Source organism: Macaca fascicularis, chromosome 1, assembly GCF_037993035.2.
Source record: "Macaca fascicularis isolate 582-1 chromosome 1, T2T-MFA8v1.1".
Lineage (NCBI taxonomy): Eukaryota > Metazoa > Chordata > Mammalia > Primates > Cercopithecidae > Macaca > Macaca fascicularis.
The window spans coordinates 120,762,841-120,782,784 of NC_088375.1; the positions used below are offsets into that span (position 1 = coordinate 120,762,841).

The 19,944-nt window shown below is 36.9% G+C and overlaps 1 protein-coding gene across 2 annotated transcripts in view; it reads right to left on the bottom strand.

The window, feature by feature from the left end:
* The window catches only part of MAGI3 (membrane associated guanylate kinase, WW and PDZ domain containing 3), a 293,190-nt gene that overhangs the window by 65,741 nt on the left and 207,505 nt on the right, over positions 1-19,944 (bottom strand). For both annotated transcript variants that reach the window (XM_005542284.4, XM_005542285.5), the window contains exons 6-7: positions 17,585-17,664; positions 779-836 (exon numbers count right to left, since the gene is read on the bottom strand). In XM_005542284.4, coding sequence (XP_005542341.3) covers positions 779-836; positions 17,585-17,664 — 138 coding nt within the window. The remainder of the gene's footprint in view (positions 1-778; positions 837-17,584; positions 17,665-19,944) is intronic.

Consider the following 19,944-nt stretch of genomic DNA (forward strand, 5'->3'; position numbering starts at 1 on the left):
GCTACCTAGGCGGCAGGTTTAACTCCTAGTCTCCAGGTAAATAGTAATGTTTCTGATACAATTATTTGCCTGCTGCTAGACGCTTGAGGTCAAATTCAATGTTTAGCATCTGGAAAGAAAGCAATCCCAATGGTCATAACAATGTAGCAATTAGATAAAGAAAAGAGAAGGCAAAATTAGACATTGACATTAGCTTAATTTCTCTGGCTAACATAGGCAGGGGTCTGGCACTCCTCTCCAATATATATTTATGTTTAAAATTAACTGTAACACCAGCCTAAGAAGCAACTTTCACCCCTAAAAAGAATACTAAGTTTTCCTGGAATAACTCCTTAAAAAGAAAGTACACCTTTAGGTGTATGCTTCAAAACTTTAGGTAATTATGTTATAATGCCCTAAAGTTCTTCCACTGCTTTCAGAAGCATACAGGGGTAGTGTTGGAAATTACCTTGATAATTAATCTAGTCTGTTGCCCTCATTTCAGTTTTCTATCAACTGACTTTCTCTTTAGAGGCTGTATTAGTAACAACAGTATCTCCAGCTATTAATCCTCTAGGCAACTTCCCCCTTATTTTCTATATTTAGAAATTCAAAGCCAACTTCCAGGAAGCCCAGGATCAATGTAGTAAATGCTCACTGCCTCTACCTTTTCATACCCCTAGTTGAAAAACTCAACAGCTGGATCACAGAAGCATAAAGTGCTATATCCAGTATTCTCTAAAGCTATATGCTGAAAGGAAAACATCTGGGAGAATATTAACTGAGGTAACAAACTTACTCAACATAGTATGTCCCATACTGAGGGTCCTCTATTTTCTCCCAGCCATAAGGAAGCTCTGTAAATAAAGAAAATTGAGTGAAATGCCAGATTCAAAATTGACAGAAAATAATTCACCAGTGAGTGAATTTATTATTTAATTATACTAATATTTGGGAGTCAGAAAGCCGAGGGCTCACTTCCAAGGAACAAACACAATTTAAGTCTGAGTGGCTTTTTCCCCAGCCAGTGAGAATTTCAGCAAGCATTAGAAGCCCAGAACAGAAGATGGCATTAAACAAAAAGGTGTTTATATGAACCACAAGCCATAAAAATGCTAATACAAATTACTGTATATTTCTTTCATTTAAAAACCTTGATTATGCTGACATGAGACATACATACCCTGTAGTCCAACACAAGAAGCAGGTGCCTGTTCAGTTTTTTACTATTATACATAGTCATTTTTGATGCTATGTTTGGACCCACTTCTCCTCAAAGGCAACCCTAGTCCTAGACTTTTGCCATTTCAAGTGAGCAATCTAGATTTGCTTAAAACCTACAAAAGTACCTCCTTTCTGTTGGTGAACAGGATCTGAGTATCTGAAGGAACACTAATCTAACTACCACAGTGCTTTGTGTAATCTGTATTTGTGAATAACAAACATCTTACACAGCATTTTTATATATTACTAAATCTCGGTAATTGAGCAATAAAATATAACCAGAAATACTGAAGGTAGCTGAATTTCTGGAAGTTAAAAAAAATCTCTAGCCTTTTCAACGTGAACTGACCTGAGCTTTTCAATGTGAATGTGAATCTTTTCCCTCCCACTTTGTCTGCATTCCTTGTAAAGTTAAGGTTTCTGAAGAACCATCTTATTAGGAAAACATGGATTAAGTTGGGAGGAATGTTCCTAGCAGGTGGTTCTAGTCCTATTCATTTTATATAGCAGTTGAGCAAAAAAGAATTTTTTTTTTAAGTACACAGTTGTACACTATGATGTCCCATGCTTTCATTTTCAATTTCTCTTAAGAGTGCTTCTGCTATGCTGGAAGACGCACACACAAAAAGTACGCTGGACAGCAAACAGGTTTAGAAAGTATCACAAGACTTATTAGTTTTATAACATTTAGCCTCAGTTATGACATACCAACTTTGTAAGTAAAAATTCCATTATAATAAACTTGACAAGTGATACTGTTTTACTCTAAGAAAAATTATTGTTCTGCATTCAGAATATAAGAAAAGAACAGATGACTAGCCTCCTGGTGAAAACCTCCGAATTACCCCTACCCCATTTCTCCACCATTCTTTTCTGCATACATATTGATTGGTGGTTTCAAAGTTTGATGAGTTTTTGTGTTTTTCCTTTGAAGGACCTGGTTGAAATATCTGAGGTGGGAAAGATGAGAACAAATGAAATATTAAAATAGTTGAAATATGTGAGAAGAGAACAAAACATTAAAAAGAACTGAGATGTACTTTAGCTCACTTTAATCCTCCTCAGCTATGAAGCAAATCTATCAAATAGATATAATATTTTATCGTGAAACAACTGTTTCATGGATAAGAGTATTTTTTTTGGAATATATCTGTAAAACTGCACTATAACGGTTATGGATCTTCCATGAAAAATATTTTTTTTTTCTTTAAAAGAAATTTTCTTGAAATAGCATGGGAACTGAATAGAGCTGAGTAACAATTAATTCTACAGATGTACCACAATTAGACTTACGTTTTGTCTTTAGAGAAGTTTGGAGAAATTAAGGTCTATAGAAATAGCTGAAATAGTCCATTTGATACCTGAAAAGTTCACTAAAAGGGATGTATTAATAGTTAATAAGGATAAATGATCAACATAAATATATTTTAATGTTAACTTGAAAGTTAATTTAGCATTTTAGTTAAGACTCAAGGTAATTAGCAACTAAGATTAACAGTCCTTTCTTTAGGAGGGTAAACAAATGCAGCCATTTATCTTCTGGGTTATTTTATTAATTTTAAACCTTTACCACTGACACCATTAGCAAGTTGTTTTTTTTTTTTTTTTTTTTTTTTTGCATGCAGGGAAAATTAATACAGATAAAGAAGTGGTTATTATTTGCTCATTTAAAATGAAGGTAATAAAAATCAAGACTAAAATACCTAGCAATTTTATACACTATTTAGTGGATCAATTCATTTATTCATTTTATTTCTTTTTTCCTTTCTCCCTTCTCATCCTTCTCTCCCCATCATCCTTATGCAGAAATAAAAATTATAAATATAACCCAGTTCTTGACTTCAAGGAGTTTACAGTCTAGACAGGAAGACAGAAGAGATAAATGATAAGATGAAGATAAACATCATCTTTTTTGGGGAGTACAGAGGAATGACACCAATTGCCTGGTAAGATTGCTATCAGGAAAGCCTTCTAAAAGGTGACGTTTAAGCAGTCTTTAAACATAAGTTGGCTCACACCTGTAATCCTAGCACTTTGGGAGGCTGAGGCAGGTGGATCACGAGGTCAAGAGATCAAGACCATCCAGGCCAACATGGTGAAACCCCATCTCTACTAAAAATACAAAAATTAGCTGGGTGTGGTGGTACACACCTGTAGTCCCAGCTACTCAGGAGGCTGAGGCCGGAGAATCACTTGAACCCAGGAGGCGGAGGTTGCAGTGAGCCAAGATCGTGCCACTGCACTCCAGCCTGGTGATAGAATGAGTCAAAAAAATAAATTAATTAATTAAAAAGTTGGGATTAGGGAGAGGGAGATGATTCCAGATAGATCAAAGGGCACTGAGGTATTAAGAATGCTTGGTATTTTCCAAAATTACAAATAATTTGGTAAACTAGAATGAAAGTTGTATGCAAAGAGAAATGAATTTTATGAACAAGCACCAAATTACAACATTCTTAGAGTGCTGTTTTGAGAAGTTTGATCTTTATTTTGATGATGGTGGAGAATTGATTAAGGTGAACTGTGACATAATTTAATTTATATTTGAAAAAGATTATGGGCAGTGGTAACAAAGGACGAAATAGATGGTGTGCAATGAGAATAAAGGCAGACAAGATAAACACTAATAGACTGCCTAAGAACTTGTGAAGACTGGAACTAAGGCAGGGATAGCAGAATGGATAATAAGACAAAGAAGGTAAAGTAATAGAACTTAATGACTATCATGAGGATTGAGGAAGGGAAGGGAGGAAAGAGGCAAAGATGATTCCCAGGTTTCTGGCTCTTGTAGCATGAAAGTGATACATTATCAAACATTTATTGAATAATTATGAAAATAGGACGGCGCAGTGACTCACACCTGAAATCCCAGCACTTTGGGAGGCCGATGTGGGTGAATCATTTGAGGTCAGGAGTTTTAGACCAGCCTGAGCAACATGGTGAAACCCCCATCTCTACTAAAAATATAAAAATTGGCTGGGCGTGGTGGTGGGTTCCTGTAATCTCAGCTACTCAGGAGACTGAGGCAGGAAAATTACTCGAACCTGGGAAGTGGAGGTTGCAGTGAGCTGAGATCTCATCACTGCACTCCAGCCTGGGCAACAGAGTGAGAGTCTGTCAAAAAAAAAAAAAAAAGAATAATTATGAAAATGGCTGTGGGAATAGAAATTAGGAATTAATGTGGATTCAGAGGAATTTACAAGACAGATGATATGTAAAAAGTGCCTAGTAATGTGTCTACCACCAATGGACACTCAAGAAATGGCAGGCTTTTATTTATTTATTTTTTTTTGAGATGGAGTCTTGCTCTGCCGCCAGGCTGGAGTGCAGTGGCGCGATCTAGGCTCACTGCAACCTCCGCCTCCCTGGTTCAAGTGATTCCCCTGCCTCAGTCTCCCGGGTACCTAGGACTACAGGCTCGTGGCACCACACCTGGCTAATTTTTTGTATTTTAGTAGAGACAGGATTTTACCATGTCGGCCAGGACAGTCTTGGTCTCCTGACCTTGTGATCTGCCCGAATGGCAGGTTTTTAAAAGTCAGAATTGATAGAACTTGGTAGTTAACTGCAACAAAGAGGAGTGAGGAAAGGGCGAGGATGACAACCAGTTTTTGGCTCAAGCAGCTGGCGGTATGTCATATCATCTGTTGAAGGCAGGAAGGGGAGGTGTTACATTTGAGTGATCTGTGGAACATCCTGGTAGAGATAAATAACAAGCTCTTGGCCATATGAACCTGGCACTCAAAAGAGAAATAAAAGAAGATAAAGATTTGAGAGACACTGTAGTGAAAGCTATGACAGCAGACATGATTACCTAGATAAACTGAGCAGAGAAAGGTGAAGAACAGAATCTTAGGCGCACTGACATTTTAAGGGGCAGATGGAGAAAGTAAGAATCATCAGGGGGAATGGTATAAAAGAAGACAGAAGAGGAAGGGCATGGTCAGCATTAAAAAATGCTTTGTAAAGCTGTTAGGCATAAAGATAAGGGCTAAAAAGAGTCTGTAAAAATCAGTAGCTTACTGGTAACCCTGAAAAGGTAAGAGGCAAAAGTCAGAATATTGTAGTAACTGGAGAGAAAAATAAGAGGTAGAGTCCTTAAGAATACATGACTTAAAACAAAAATTTGCTTGTGAAAAAGATAGTATAAAAACTATGGGGAGGGTTAGGGCCAAGATAAAATGTGTTTATTTTTGATACAAGAAAGACCTAACCTAACCATCTTTTCCCTTGTGTGAAGCCAAAGTATTCCCCTAAAAAGCTATTTCAAAAGACAAAACTATTTTGGGCATATCAAGCAGCTGGTTGGTTCTAAATCCCATGAATTTATCTTTCTTTCCTCTTCCCAAAATAGGATTTTTCTTGTTTAAATGTAAGAATTACAATTGTTTTCTCATGGTGGAGCTCTATTCAGTTGATAATTTTTTTATCACTCTCTAAGCTCTGAAATATCAACATTCAAAACATTTGTAAGCTGCCTTTAGCAAAAATTTAACCTTTCTTTCATCATAAGAGAAATGGGATGGGTTGAGGGTAAAATGGATTCCTAATGTTGTATTTTCAAGACAACTACCTAACCAAAACACTATTTTATTTGAATAGAAGATAAAATGTACATCAATTAAACCAAGCTGTTCAAGCTGTGTCCTTACACTGTATTTGAATATACAGCTGGGTTCAGAATATCAGAAGATTGGGAAGAAAAGGACATGTTTTAGAAACTGTAAGGTCTTTCCAGAAGATCTTAAATGTTCAGCAGAATGTAAACAATATATTAAACTATAAAACCTACATTTAAAATATTATTCTTCTATTTTCAGCATCTACTCTGTGCAAAGCACTGCAGAGAATACTAATGTGAATCAGATATAGTTCATCCTGAAAATAGTCTTCTGTGGGGCTATTTTCCCCCTACTGAGTGGGGAGACAAACTGTAGAGAGAAAGTGGTAAAGTCTGGCTGAGCATAAAACAAACAGACTCGATGTTCTAAAGTGTAGGCTCCCCCCAAGATCAGTATAGGCAATGTTAAAAAGGTGCACCCAGTGTGTAGATGGGAGAATAGCCCTTATTAAAGAGTTTCAAACATTCCAAGAATACCGAATGCAATTTTGATTGTTCTATTTTAAGAAAAATATACTTAGGATGATCATAAAATGTACTGTCCACTTTTGAGAATAAAAGGTGATACTATTAATAATTATGCTGGGACAACAGGAATAAGCTGGGTTAGTCCTGGGTCAACGAAGACACATGTTCAGCCTTAATGTAAAGAGCACTAGGGGGAAATGTTCATCCAATTATACAAATTCCTTAGAGAATAAAGAATGGGAGGAACGTTTCCAGTTTCTCGGAGCCCCCTCACTTTCTTCCCCAAGGAAGAACGAATGTCTTTTTTTTCTTTTTTTTTTTTTTTGAGACGGAGTCTCACTCTGTCCCCCTTGCTCCCCCTTGCTGGAGTGCAGTGGCCGGATCTCAGCTCACTGCAAGCTCCGCCTCCCGGGTTCAGGCCATTCTCCTGCCTCAGCCTCCCGAGTAGCTGGGGAGTTTTACACAATGTACTCAATATGCTTGCCTCAGGGACTCTTGAGTTCTCTCAGTTTTGGTTAACAGCCTGCCTGCAGAGGTGTATTCTGGTCTGTTCTCTGCCATGTCTGCCCATTGGGAGTAGGCTTGCAGTTGAACACACAGGCCAAAGACTAAGTATTTATGTCTCCCTCCTGCAGGGATAAAACAACAGCAAGGCCATGTACATGCAGGGCTAACATTCATTCACTGGCATTCTGACTTCATCTGTCCGTCTCTGGTGTCTTATTTCTCTATTGACTACAAACTGGTGAATGAAGACATGCTTATTATTTATTGGCCCCTCAAAGCCTCACAGAGATTAAAAAGTATTTCCAAAAGGGCGACCAAAATAATCTGGAGGATAGAGTAGTTTCTTTCCTTTTTTCCCTTTCTTTCTCTTCCTTTTCCCTTCTTCCCTCCTTTCCTCTATTCCCTCTTTTCAAACATTCAAGTCTCTGATGAAAGGATATATACAGATGAATGTGTCAAAAATCACTACTCTGAGTGTGGTATCTAGTTACAATGCAATATAAGTGCTACAAGAGAGACATGTCATATGGTACTACTGAGCACAGAGACAACATCTACTTCTGACTTGCAAGAAAATGACAGAAGGGGCTACAAAGAAATTATAGCTTAGACTGGAGCTTAGAAGGATAATAGGTATGAGCCAGGTAGACACTGGAAACAAGACTGGTTCCTGGCAGAAGAAATGGGTATATGGCAAAGACGAAAATTATGTCAGATTTATGACATGAGAATACTTTGAAAAATAAATATGGAATATGATTCAATTATAAAAAATCTTTAATACTTAACCAAGAAGTCTGGACTTTATTCTGCTGACAATGGACAGCAAGGGAGAGACAGTTAGAAAATTAGTTTTAGAAAGATTAATTTGGTCTTACATAATATCTCCAAGGTTTTTTGATCATGCAGCCTTTTTAGTAAAAAATCTGACATCTGCCCCTCTTCTAATATGTATATAATAAAACATATACAAAAATAGATGTTTTTAAAGGAGGTGATTAAATAAACAATTATGATTTTACCTTGATGAAGTTGAAAAAAGTTCATATACGGTCATATATGGCACACAAACAGTATCAGCTCTTCCACTTTCTTGCTATTAGTCTGGGTTTGCATATTTGTATTATCTTCAATCAGTATTTTTGTAGAAATCTTTTAAAGTGACATTTCCATTTTATGTGAGGTTAGTTTAAAAACTATATAACAAGTCTATAAATCCACTTAACTGGGCACAAATCAACTGTAAAATTTCACAGTGTCCTTGAAAAAAGAGCAAAGGTGTCACACCCATTCCTCCCTCAAGGCACTCTGGTTAGAGTCTGCGATAATCCGACATATGGAATCAGTAAGAATGCCATTACCAATCTGTATGTAAAATAGTAGTGAAGCTTAGTTTGTTTCTTTTTCTTTCAGTAACAACATTATGAAAAATTAGTTCTAATATTTTCTACTGGTTACCAGTAGATAGTTTGAGTATGATCATTTTGGAAACCACTGGCATAAAAGATATATTAAACAGAGAGAAATAACTGGAGGAAGAAAGACCAAGAATAATCCAAGTGTGTAGTGATTAGGAGAATGGAAAGGAAGATATAAAAGAAAAAGCACAGATAGAGAAAGAATAAATAAATAATCATGTGAATAAGCAAATGTAGCAAAATGTTAATTGTAATATCCTAGTGGTGGGCATATGTATGTTCACTGTAAGATTCTTTTCATTTTCCTATATGTTGAAACTTTTGCATAATAATATATTGGCAAAAAGAGAAAAAAGAAAAAGCAAGAGGACATGAAAACTAAATCAGGAAGTAGAGTAAGAAGAGAGGAACAGATAAAAATAATTGCAAAGATTTTGGCATAGATCATTATGAGAATGGTACCTATATGACAGAAAGAGGGACGGGGTGGTGTTAGGAGAAAGATGTCAATTTAGTTTTAAATAAGCTTATTTGAAGTATTAGTAGGGAAATCAAAACAAAGACTCAAAAGCAAGAGGAAATAGAAATATAATTCAGAACAAAGGACGATACTAGAGATTTTGATAATGGGGCAGGCTATAGTAAACTGATAAAGCTATGAGAATAAATACTTTCTACAAAAGAAAACAAGAAAAGGCTGAACTGAAACAATTAGGGACCAGGAAAAAGAATGGAAGTCAGTAAAAGGGACATGCTCTAGAAGACAAATACCATGCTCACAATCAAAAAAGTCAACTTCTATAGTATTATATATTCTAGTTTGCCTTTAGAATGGCTGATTTCACCATAAGAAGGGACTTACTATGGACCCAGGAGGAAGAGGCTGCAGTGAGCAAAGATTGCGCCACTGCACTCCAGCCTGGGCGACAGAGACAGACTCCGTCTCAAAAAAAGAATAATAATTGAGGTATAATTTACAAACAATAAAATGCACAACTCTTAAGTGCCCTTTTAATGGTAAAAAAAAAATCTGGCTGGGTGCAGTGGCTAATGCCTATAATCTTAGAACTGTGGGAGGCCGAGGCAGGCGGATCACGAGGTCAGGAGTTCAAGATCAGCCTGGCCAATATGGTGAAACCCCGTCTCTACTAGAAATACAAAAATTAGCTGGGCATGGTGGCACCTGCCAATAGTCCCAGCTACTTGGGAGGTTGAGGCAGAAGAATCACTTGAAACTGGGAGGCAGTGGTTGCAGTGAGCCAAGATCGTGCCACTGCACTCCAGCCTGGGTGACAGAGCACAACCCCGTCTTGGGGAAAGAAAAAAAATCGAGTGCTTGTTCAATTATAAAAAGTGGGTTTTGGTAATTGGATATGCCTGTGTAACTGTCACCTCAATTGAGATGGAGAATACAGCATTCCAGGGAATTATCTCACTTTACCCCACTTCTACTCTCCCCAGTCATTTTCTGATTTCTATTACCACACATGAATTTTGCCTGTTCTCAAGCTTTAAATAATGAATAATTAAGAACCTACTCTTTGGTGTCTGGCTTCTTTTACAACATGTTTCTGAAACTCATCCATGTTGTTGAGTGTTATCAACACTTTTTTCTTTTGACTCATGAGTAGTGTTTTATTGCATGAATATACCACAAATGGTTTATCCATTCTCTTCTTGATAGATATTTGGGATGCTTCCAGGTTTGAGCTATTAAGAGAAAGGCTGTCATAATCATTCTAGTTAAGTCTTTTGGGGAACATATGTTTTCATTTCTCTTTAGATATTACTTCATAGGAAACCGTCAAAAGTTCTAAAAATGTTCAGGTAATTTTGTGCCCCCACTCACAATACATGAAAACACTAGTTGCTCTAAAATCTCATTAATCTTCGGTATTGTCAGTATATTTTATTTTACTATATATAAAAATAATATTACATATATAATATGTATATTATATGTATATTTATATTGGGGTATAAGTGGTTTTTAGTTACATGGATGAACTGTATAGTGGTAACGTCTGAGATTTTAGTGCACCCATCACCCAAGTAGTGGGTGTACCCACACTTGGTACATACTTGTGTACCCATAGCTTAGCTCCCACTTATAAGTGAGAACACATAGTATTTGGTTTTCCATTACTGAGTCACTTAGAATAATGGCCTCCAGCTCCATCCAAGTTGCTGCAAAAGACATTATTTCATTCTTTTTCATGGCTGAGTAGTATTTCATGGTGTGTATGTGTGTATATATATGTGTGTGTGTGTGTATATATATATATATATACACACACATTTTCCTTTTTTTTTTTTTGAGATGGAGCCTCACTCTGTCACCAGGCTGGAGTGCAGTGATATGATCTTAGCTCACTGCAACCTCCACCTCCCAAGTTCAAGTGATTCTCCTGCCCCAGCCTCCTGAGTAGCTGGGATTACAGGTGTGCACCACCATGCCCAGCAAATTTTTGTATTTTTAGTAGAGATGGGGTTTCACCATGTTGGGCAGGATGGTCTTGATCTCTTGGCCTTGTGATCTGCCCACCTCAGCCTCCCAAAGTATTGGGATTCCAGGTGTGAGCCACCACACCTGGCAATACCACATTTTATTTATCCACTCATCATTTGATGGGTACTTAGGTTGGTTCCTAAGTTGGTTCCATATGTTTGCAATTATGAATTATGCTATGATAGACATACATAAGCAGGTGAGTTTTTGATATAATGACTTCTTTTTCTTTAGAGAGGTACCCAGGAGTGGGATTCCCAGATCAAATGGCAGATCTAATTTTAGTTCTTTACTTATTTTTTTTTTTATTATTATTATACTTTAAGTTCTAGGGTACATGTGCATAACGTGCAGGTTTGTTACATATGTATACTTGTGCCATGTTGCTGTGCTGCACCCATCAACTCGTCAGCACCCATCAACTCGTCAGCACCCATCAACTCGTCATTTACATCAGGTATAACTCCCAATGCAATCCCTCCCCCCTCCCCCCTCCCCATGATAGGCCCCGGTGTGTGATGTCCCCCTTCCCAAGTCCAAGTGATCTCATTGTTCAGTTCCCACCTATGAGTGAGAACATGCGGTGTTTGGTTTTCTGTTCTTGTGATAGTTTGCTAAGAATGATGGTTTCCAGCTGCATTTTAGTTCTTTAAGAATGCGCCATACTGTTTTCCATAGAGGCTGTACTAATTTACATTCCAACCAGCAGTGTATAAGTATTCTCTTTTCACCACACCCATGCCAACATCTATTGCGTTTTGACTTTTTAATGATAGCCACTCTGGCTGGAATAAGGTGGTATCTCATTGTGGTTTTAATTTACATTTCCCTGATGATTAGTGATGCTGAGCATTTTTTTTTCATATGTTTGTTGGCCATTTGTATATCTTCTTTTGAGATATGTCAATTCATGTAATTTGTCTACTTTTTACTTTTTGGTGGCATTATTTGGTGGGTTTTATTTATTAATTTTTCTGATTTGTTTGAGTTCCTTGTAGATTCTGGATATTGGTCCTTTGTTGGATGCATAATTTGCAAATATTTTCTCCCATTCTGAAGGTTGTCAGTTTCCTCTTATGATTATTTCTTTTGCTGCATAGAAGCTTTTTTGTTTAATTAGGCCCCATTTATTTTTGTTTTTGTTGCACTTGCTTCTGGGGTCTTTCTTTCCATGTTCATCAGGGATACTGGTCTGTAGTTTTATTTTTTTGTTATGTCCTTTCCTGGTTTTGGTATCATGGTGATACTGGCTTCATAGAAAGAGTTAGACAGGATTCCCTCTTTCTCAATCTTTTGGAATAGTTTCAGTAGGATTGATACCAATTATTCTTTGAATGTCTGGTAGAATTTGGCTGTAAATCCATTTGGCCTCGGGCTTTTTGTTGTTGTTGTTGTTGTTGGCAATTTTAAAATTACTGATTCAATCTCATTGCTAGTTATTGGTTCAGGATTTCTATTTATTCCTGATTTAAGCTAGGAGGGTTGTATGTTTCCATGAATTTATCTAGTCCTCTAGATTTTCTACTTTGTATGCATAGAGGTATTCATAGTAGCCTCAAATTATCTTTTGTATTTCTGTGGTGTTTGTTGTAATGTCTCCATTTTCACTGAGCTTATTTGAATTTTTTCTCTTCTTGGTTAATCTAGCTAATGGTCTACAAATTTTGTATATCTTTTTCAAATAACCAGCTTTTTGTCTCTTTGATCTTCTATGTATGTGTACATGTATATATATGTGTATACACACACACACACACACACTTCGACTTTTCTTTTATTTTTTGAGACAATCTCATTCTGCTTCCCAGACTGGAGTGCAGTGGGACAGTCTCGTCTAACTGCAACCTGTGCCTCCTGGGCTCAAGTAATCCTCCTACCTCAGCCTCTGGAGTAGCTGGGACCACAGGTGGGTACCAACATACCTGGTTAATTTGTGGGTTTCACCATGTTGTTTAGGCTGATCTCAAACTCCCAAGTAATCTACCTGCCTTGGCCTCCTAAAGTGCTAGGATTATAGACATGAGCCACTGTATCTGGCCCACTGTTTTTGTTTGTTTCAGTTTCATTTAATTCTGCTCTGATCTTTTGTTATTTCTTTTATTCCACTAACTTTGGGTTTGTTTTTGTTTCTCTAGTTCCTTGAGGTGTGATATTACGTTATCAATTTGTGATATTTCAGACTTTTTGATGTAGCAATTTGTGCTATAAACTTTCCTCTCAGCACTGCTTTGCTGTATCTCAGAGGTTTTGATAACTTATGTCACTAATATCACTCATTTCAAATAATTTTAACACTTCCATCTTGATTTCATTCTTAACCCAGAAATCACTTAGGAGCAGAATGTTGAATTTCCATGCATTTGTATAGTTTTTAGGGTTCCTTTAGGAGTTGATTTCTAGTTTTATTCCACTGTGGTCTGAGAAGATACTTTATATGATTTTGAGTTTTAAAAATTTATTGAGACTTGTTTTGTGGCCTATCATATGGTCTATTTTGCAGAATGTTCCATGTGCTGATGAGAAGAATATATATTCTGCAGTTCTTGGGTAGAATGTTCTGTAAATATCTGTCAGGTTTATTTGTTCTAGGGAGTAGTTTAAGTCCAGTGTTTGCTGATTTACTGCTCCAATTATCTATCTAGTGATGTCAGTGAAGTATTGAAGTCCCCTACTATTATTGTGTTGGTATCTCCTTTCTTAGGTCTAATAATAATTGCTTCATGAATCTGGGGGCTCTAGAGTTAGGTGTATATGTATTTAGTATTTCAATACCTTCTTGTTAAATTGATCATTTTATCATTGTATAATGACCTTGTCTTTTTTTTTAACTGTTTTTGCTTTAAAATCTGTTTTCCCTGACATACCAATAGCTACTCCTGCTCACTTTGGGTTTCCATTTGTGTGAAATATCTTTTCCACTATTTTACCTTGAGTCTACAGGAATCCTTACGTGTTAGATGAATCTCTTGAAGACAGAAGCTATTTGGTTTGTGAATTTTTATCCATTCTGCCGATCTTTTTCTTTCAAGTGAGCATTTAGACCATTTACATTCAACATTAATATTGAGATACAAGGTAGTATTACAGTCATCATGTTGACGGTTACCTAGTACTTTGTTTTCTTCACTGTGCTATTGTTTTATAGGTCCTGTATTTTTTTGGGGGGGGCGGGGTGGGGGCGGTGGGTAGAGTCTCACTCCATCACCCAGGCTGGAGTACAGTGGTGCAATCTCGGCTAACTGTAACCTCCGCCTCCTGGGTTCAAGCAATTCTCCTGCCTCAGCCTCCTGAGTAGCTGGGAGTACAGGTGCCCGCCACCATGCCAGGTTAACTTTTGTATTTTTAGTAGAGACGGGGTTTCACCATGTTGGTCAGGGTGGTCTCGAACTCCTGACCTCATTATCCACCCACCACAGCCTCTTAAAGTGCTGGGATTACAAGCGTGAGCCACTGTGTCCGGCAGTCCTGTGAGTTTTATGCTTTCAAGAGGTTCTATTCTGGTGCATATCAACTTTTTGTTTCAAGATTTAGAACTCCTTTTACCATATCTTGTAGGGCTGATCTGGTAGTGTAAAATTCCCTCAACATTTACTTGTCTGAAAAATACTTTATTTCTCCTTCATTTATGAAACTCAGTATTGCTGGATACAAAATTCTTGGCTGACACTTACTCTGTTTAAGGTGGTTAAAGATAGGACTCCAATCCCTTCTGGCATGTAAGGTTTCTGCTGAGCATCAGTGTACTTTAGTCCTTCTAAAGGATGTAGATGGTATCTCTAGCCCTTGTAGTGGGTGTTGATGGTATCTCATTGTAGTGGTAACTAATGATAAGCACCTCTTCATGTTCTTCTTGACTCTTCTTTTATCTTCTTTTGTGAAGTGCATAAATCCTTTGGCCATTATAAAAACCACTTTATTGAGGTATAATTTACATATACAATTCATCTGTTTTAAGTATACAGTTCAATAATTTTTAATAATTTATGGAGTTGTACAACCGTTACTACAATCCAGTTTTAAAACGTCTCCATAACTCCAATAAGATTCCTCATGCTGTTAACAGTTAAATCTCTATTTTTACCCTTAGCCCAAGGCAACCACCAACCTATTTTCTGTTTCCACAGATTTGCCTATTCCGGACACTTCATACAAATAGAACCATATAATATGTAGCCTATTTTGTCTAATTTCTTTCACTTAGCAGGTTTTTGAGGTTCACACATATAGCATGTATAGTATTTTGTTTCTTTTTATTGCTCAATAGTATTCCATTGTAGATTAGAGCACATTTTATTTATCTACTCATTGGTTAATGGACAGTTGGGTTGTTTCCACTTTTTGGCTATTATGAATAGTGCTGCTATGAATATTTGCATGCAAGTCTTTATGAGGACTTTTATTTTCATCCTCTTGGGTAGATACCCAAGAGAAAAATTACTAGGTCATACGGTAAACTTATATTTAACCTTTTAAGAAACTGCCAAACTGTTCTCCAAACTGGCTATACCATTTTCCAATGGCACAGCAATGTACAAGGGTTACTGTTTCTCCATATCCTCCCCAAGATTAGTTAGATTAGTTACCATCTGTTTTTTTTTTTTTGTTATAGGCATTGTAGTGGGTGTAAAGCAGTATATTACAGTATATATGTGGTTTTAATTTGCAAAACACCTAATGACTAATAATTTTTCATATTTTTTCATGTTTTTATGGGCTGTTTATATATTTTCTTTGGTAAAATGTTTATTAAAATATTTTGCCCATTTTAAAATTTGGCAACATTATTGAATTGTAAACAGTTCTTATAAATTCGGAATTTAATTCCTTTGGCAAATATATATTGCAAAGTCTGTGACTTTGTCTATTCGTTTTTCAATGGTGTCTTTTGATGAAGAGAAATTTAAAGTTTCTATTACATGCAAAATATTAATTTTTTCTTCTATGGTTCATATTTTTTGTGGCCTGCTTAAGCAATCTTTGCCAATTCTGACATCATGAAGACACTCTCCTATATTTTCTTCCAAAAGCTTTGTGGTTATAGCTTTTATGCTTAGGTCTTTGATTCATCTGAAATTAACTGTTTGTATGAAGTGAGGTATAGTTGACGTTCATTTTTCCATATCAGTTGGCACCTTGGTTGAAAATAAAGTGACTACATACATGTGTTTTGATTTCTAGACTCTCTATTTTCTTCCACTGATCTATTTATCTATCCTTATGCTAATACCAAACTGTCTTTATCACTGTAGCTCTAAAATAAGTCTTCAAATCTGGTACCCTATGTCTTCCAACTTTGTCTTTTTCTTTTAAGGTTCTTTGGCTAATGAACATAATATATCTTGTCAATTATTATTATTATTAGTAGTAGTAGTAGTAGTAGTAGTATTTTGAGACAGGGTCTCACTCTGTCACCCAGGCTGGAGTGCAGTGGCGTGATCACGGCTTACAGCAGCCTCAACCTCCTGGGCTCAAGCGATCTTCTCACCTCAAGCCTCCCGAGTAGCTGGGACTACAGGTGCGTGCTACGACACCCAGTGAGTTTTTGTATTTTTAGTAGAGACAGGTTTCACCCTGTTGCCCAGGCTAGTCTTGAACTCCTGGGCTCAAGTGATCCATCCACCTTGCCTGTGATTACAGGCATGAGCCACCATGTCACCAGCCTCTTATTAATTATTTTGTCTTCCTTAATGTCTTTCAATTATGTTTTGTAGTTTTTAGTGTTGAGAGCTTGCACACTGTTCAGAAGATTTGTTCCAAGCTATCTAACTTTTTTGATGCCACTGTAGAGAGAATTTTAAACAATTCCATTTTCCGATTGCTTCTTCCTAGAAAACTCTTAATAACCCTTATAATCATGCTGAACAATATATGTGGAAATTTTGTTTAATTTCTTTTTATAAATTGGACTTCAATACAAGGGGGACTATTGTGAGCCTCATTTTATGCTACTTATTTTTAAAAACCAATTAATATGTAGTTTCTGATTAGTAATACAAAACAAATGCAAATTTTATTCATTTGCAAAGGTAAAGACATCGCAAACAATTTTGGAGGAATAAATTCTATACTTATTTACAGAACTCTACTCTTTTTAAAACTTTGTTTATTTATGAATTTTCAGAGACAGGGTCTCTCTGTTGCCCAGGCTGGAGTGCAGTGGCATGATCACAGCTCACTGTGATCTCAAACTCTTGGGCTCAAGCAATCCTCCCATTTCAGCTCCCCATATAGCTAGGACTACAGGTATGTGCCACCACACCCAGCTCAAAACTATACTGTTAAATGTAATCTATAATATATAAGACAAATAAGTGCTATTATCTGATGATTCTTAGAGAAATAATTTTTCCTTTAAGCAGTAAAAAGTAAGTGTGTGTATGTGTGGGGCCTATATTAAAGACTTTCATTGAATTTCTACTGCTGCTGTAAATGGCTAAGGAATAGCTATAGATACTTGCATATCTACTGTAATGTATACTAAATTAAGTATACTTTAAAAACTTCAAAAGACATGATAAACCTAGCTTATGGTTGAGGATGTGCCTAATTTTTAAATATTTATTTAGAATTGTAAAAGTCTGTCTTCGGGACAGATGTCAACGAAAGGGCAAATGTATTTTATTGTTGTTGTTATTTTTATAGAGAGTTATGTAATCCTGAAAAAGAAATGAAATCTCTCATAAAGTTAGATGTAATGATGTAATTACCACAGTCAGTTGATTATGATATCCACCCACTGCTTTTTTGCTTGTGTACATTATGGTTTGTTTAGGGTTTTGGAAAACCCATTACTGGGGCAAGAAGAGCAAGAAAGGATTAAGAGAATAAGTATGATAGAAAAAGTTTCTGAATCTCTACCTCCATCTTCACAGTCTTCAGGGGCTTTGGCTTTCTTACAAAGACGCGGATCCAACCAGGTGGTTGTCTTGGTATTGTGGCTGTGGAATAAAAATTTTAATTAGAAACAGTAAAATAGAGGAGAAAACTATTTCAAAAGTAAAGATTAAAAGTGACTAAAAGGTATATGATGGTTGAACATTAATCTCCTAGAGCACCATTTGTATTCCTCAGATTCATTCATTAACCCTATTGTTCTCAGTCTACTTCAAAATTTCCATAAAGGAATGGTAATGCTAAGGCACTAACTTGAGAATCAAGACTTTAGAGAAGGCCTAAAATGCCAAGTATGGAATAACAGACACTATTTTAAGCAGTTAAAAATGTTTCAAAAGGTGGGTGCACAGCCACATACTGTGCATTATCTAGCCAACAATACTGCACTGAAAACCTTGTTTGCTCACTGGCTGAACTCCTTCCTCCTTCCCTTCAAAAAGTACTATATTTCTTGCATGCCTGTGATATGTAGGTATTGTGCTGGCAGTTGGAATATAAAGATAAATAAACAACCAGATAGAGCCCCAGCCATCAGGGACTCTTAAAAATAAAAGAGAATACCGAGACGGGCGGATCACGAGGTCAGGAGATCGAGACCATCCTGGCTAACACAATGAAACCCCGTCTCCACTAAAAATACAAAAAAATTAGCCGGGCGTGGTGGCGGCGCCTGTAGTCCCAGCTACTCGGGAGGCTGAGGCAGGAGAATGGCGGGAACCTGGGAGGCGGAGCTTGCAGTGAGCCGAGATCGCGCCACTGCACTCCAGCCTGGGCGACAGAGCGAGACTCCGCCTCAAAAAAAAAAAAAAAAAAAAAAAAAAAAAAAAAAAAAATAAAAGAGAATAAAATAAAGAGTTTTAAAGTGGCTGTTTTTCTGCCACATGCAAGTAAAAGCAACAGGTATAAATTCTGCTCTACAAAACTAAGTTTTCATCAGCATGATCCACACAGGGAAAAAAGGGAAGAATAAAAATATCCTGCTCCTGGCTTCATTTTATGATATAGGCCAAAGATGACTTTAGAGAGCAGTATCTGTTTAATTTCATTAAATGTCATAGTCAGTTAGTTTCAGACCAGGTCACCATGCAGCATATACTAATGCCCAAACAAAACTATCTCATTGCTCAGTGGACAAACAGTGTTAGTTTAAATATCTGAAATACAAGGATATTAAAGAAAGAAAAAGTCATGGAAGAAAACACAAAGGAAGGGAATAAAACATAAAGTTATTGTTATTATTATTATTATTTTGAGATAGAGTCTTGCTCTGTTGCACAGGCTGGAGTGCAGTGGCATAATCACAGCTCAGTGCAGCCTTGACTTCCCGGGCTCAAGTGATCCTCCTGCTTCAGCCTTCCAAGTAGCTGTGACTACAGGCGTGCGCCACGATGCCCAACAACTGAAAAAATTTTTTTTGTAGAGAGGCCTTGCTATGTTGCCATGCTGGTCTTGAACTCCTGGGCTCAAGTGATTCTCTTGCCTAAAGTTATTATTGGAATACAATGTCATACTTAACTGAAGTAATTAACTGTTATTAATTAGTAACAATGAACGTAAACAAGTTATTTTTCCTGAGTGTGTTTAATGTGAGATAAACTCACTAATCTGTACCTTGACCACTCTTAGAAAATGAAGCCAGTAAGGTTTCAGGAAATTAATCATATCTTCTATACCTTTTCTAACTGCTGAGCTACTTACAGAGCTATGCAGCCATTGCCAGGTATAAATAATATTAGCTGGTAGAATGTAATAGAAACACTTTTTTTATTTTTATTTTTTTTTATTTTTTGAGATGGAGTCTCGTTCTGTCACCCAGGCTGAAGTGCAGTGGCCCGATCTCGGCTCACTGCAAGCTCCGCCTCTCGCATTCACATCATTCTCCTGCCTCAGCCTCCCCAGTAGCTGGGACTACAGGTGCCCACCACCACGTCCAGCTAATTTTCTGTATTTTTAGTAGAGACGAGGTTTCGCTGTGTTAGGCAGGATGGTCTCGATCTCCTGACCTCATGCTCCGCCCTCCTTGGCCTCCCAAAGTGCTGGGATTACAGGCATGAGCCACTGCACCCGGCCAGAACACTTTTTAACTATGCTGAATAATAGCTAATTTCTGTAAAAAAAAGTGAGATTGTTTCTAGAAAGTCTGTATTACTCATGCTATTAGAGAAATAATCTCCCCAAACTTAAAAGTTTTTTGCTGAGAAAAAATTTAAAAAATGAAAGGGATGAGAACTCAGGGGCCTAGGAGCCACGCAGATTGTCAGGAAACAACAACAACAATAACAACACGAAAATACCTTGCTAAATCAAACTAAAAACTGCTACTT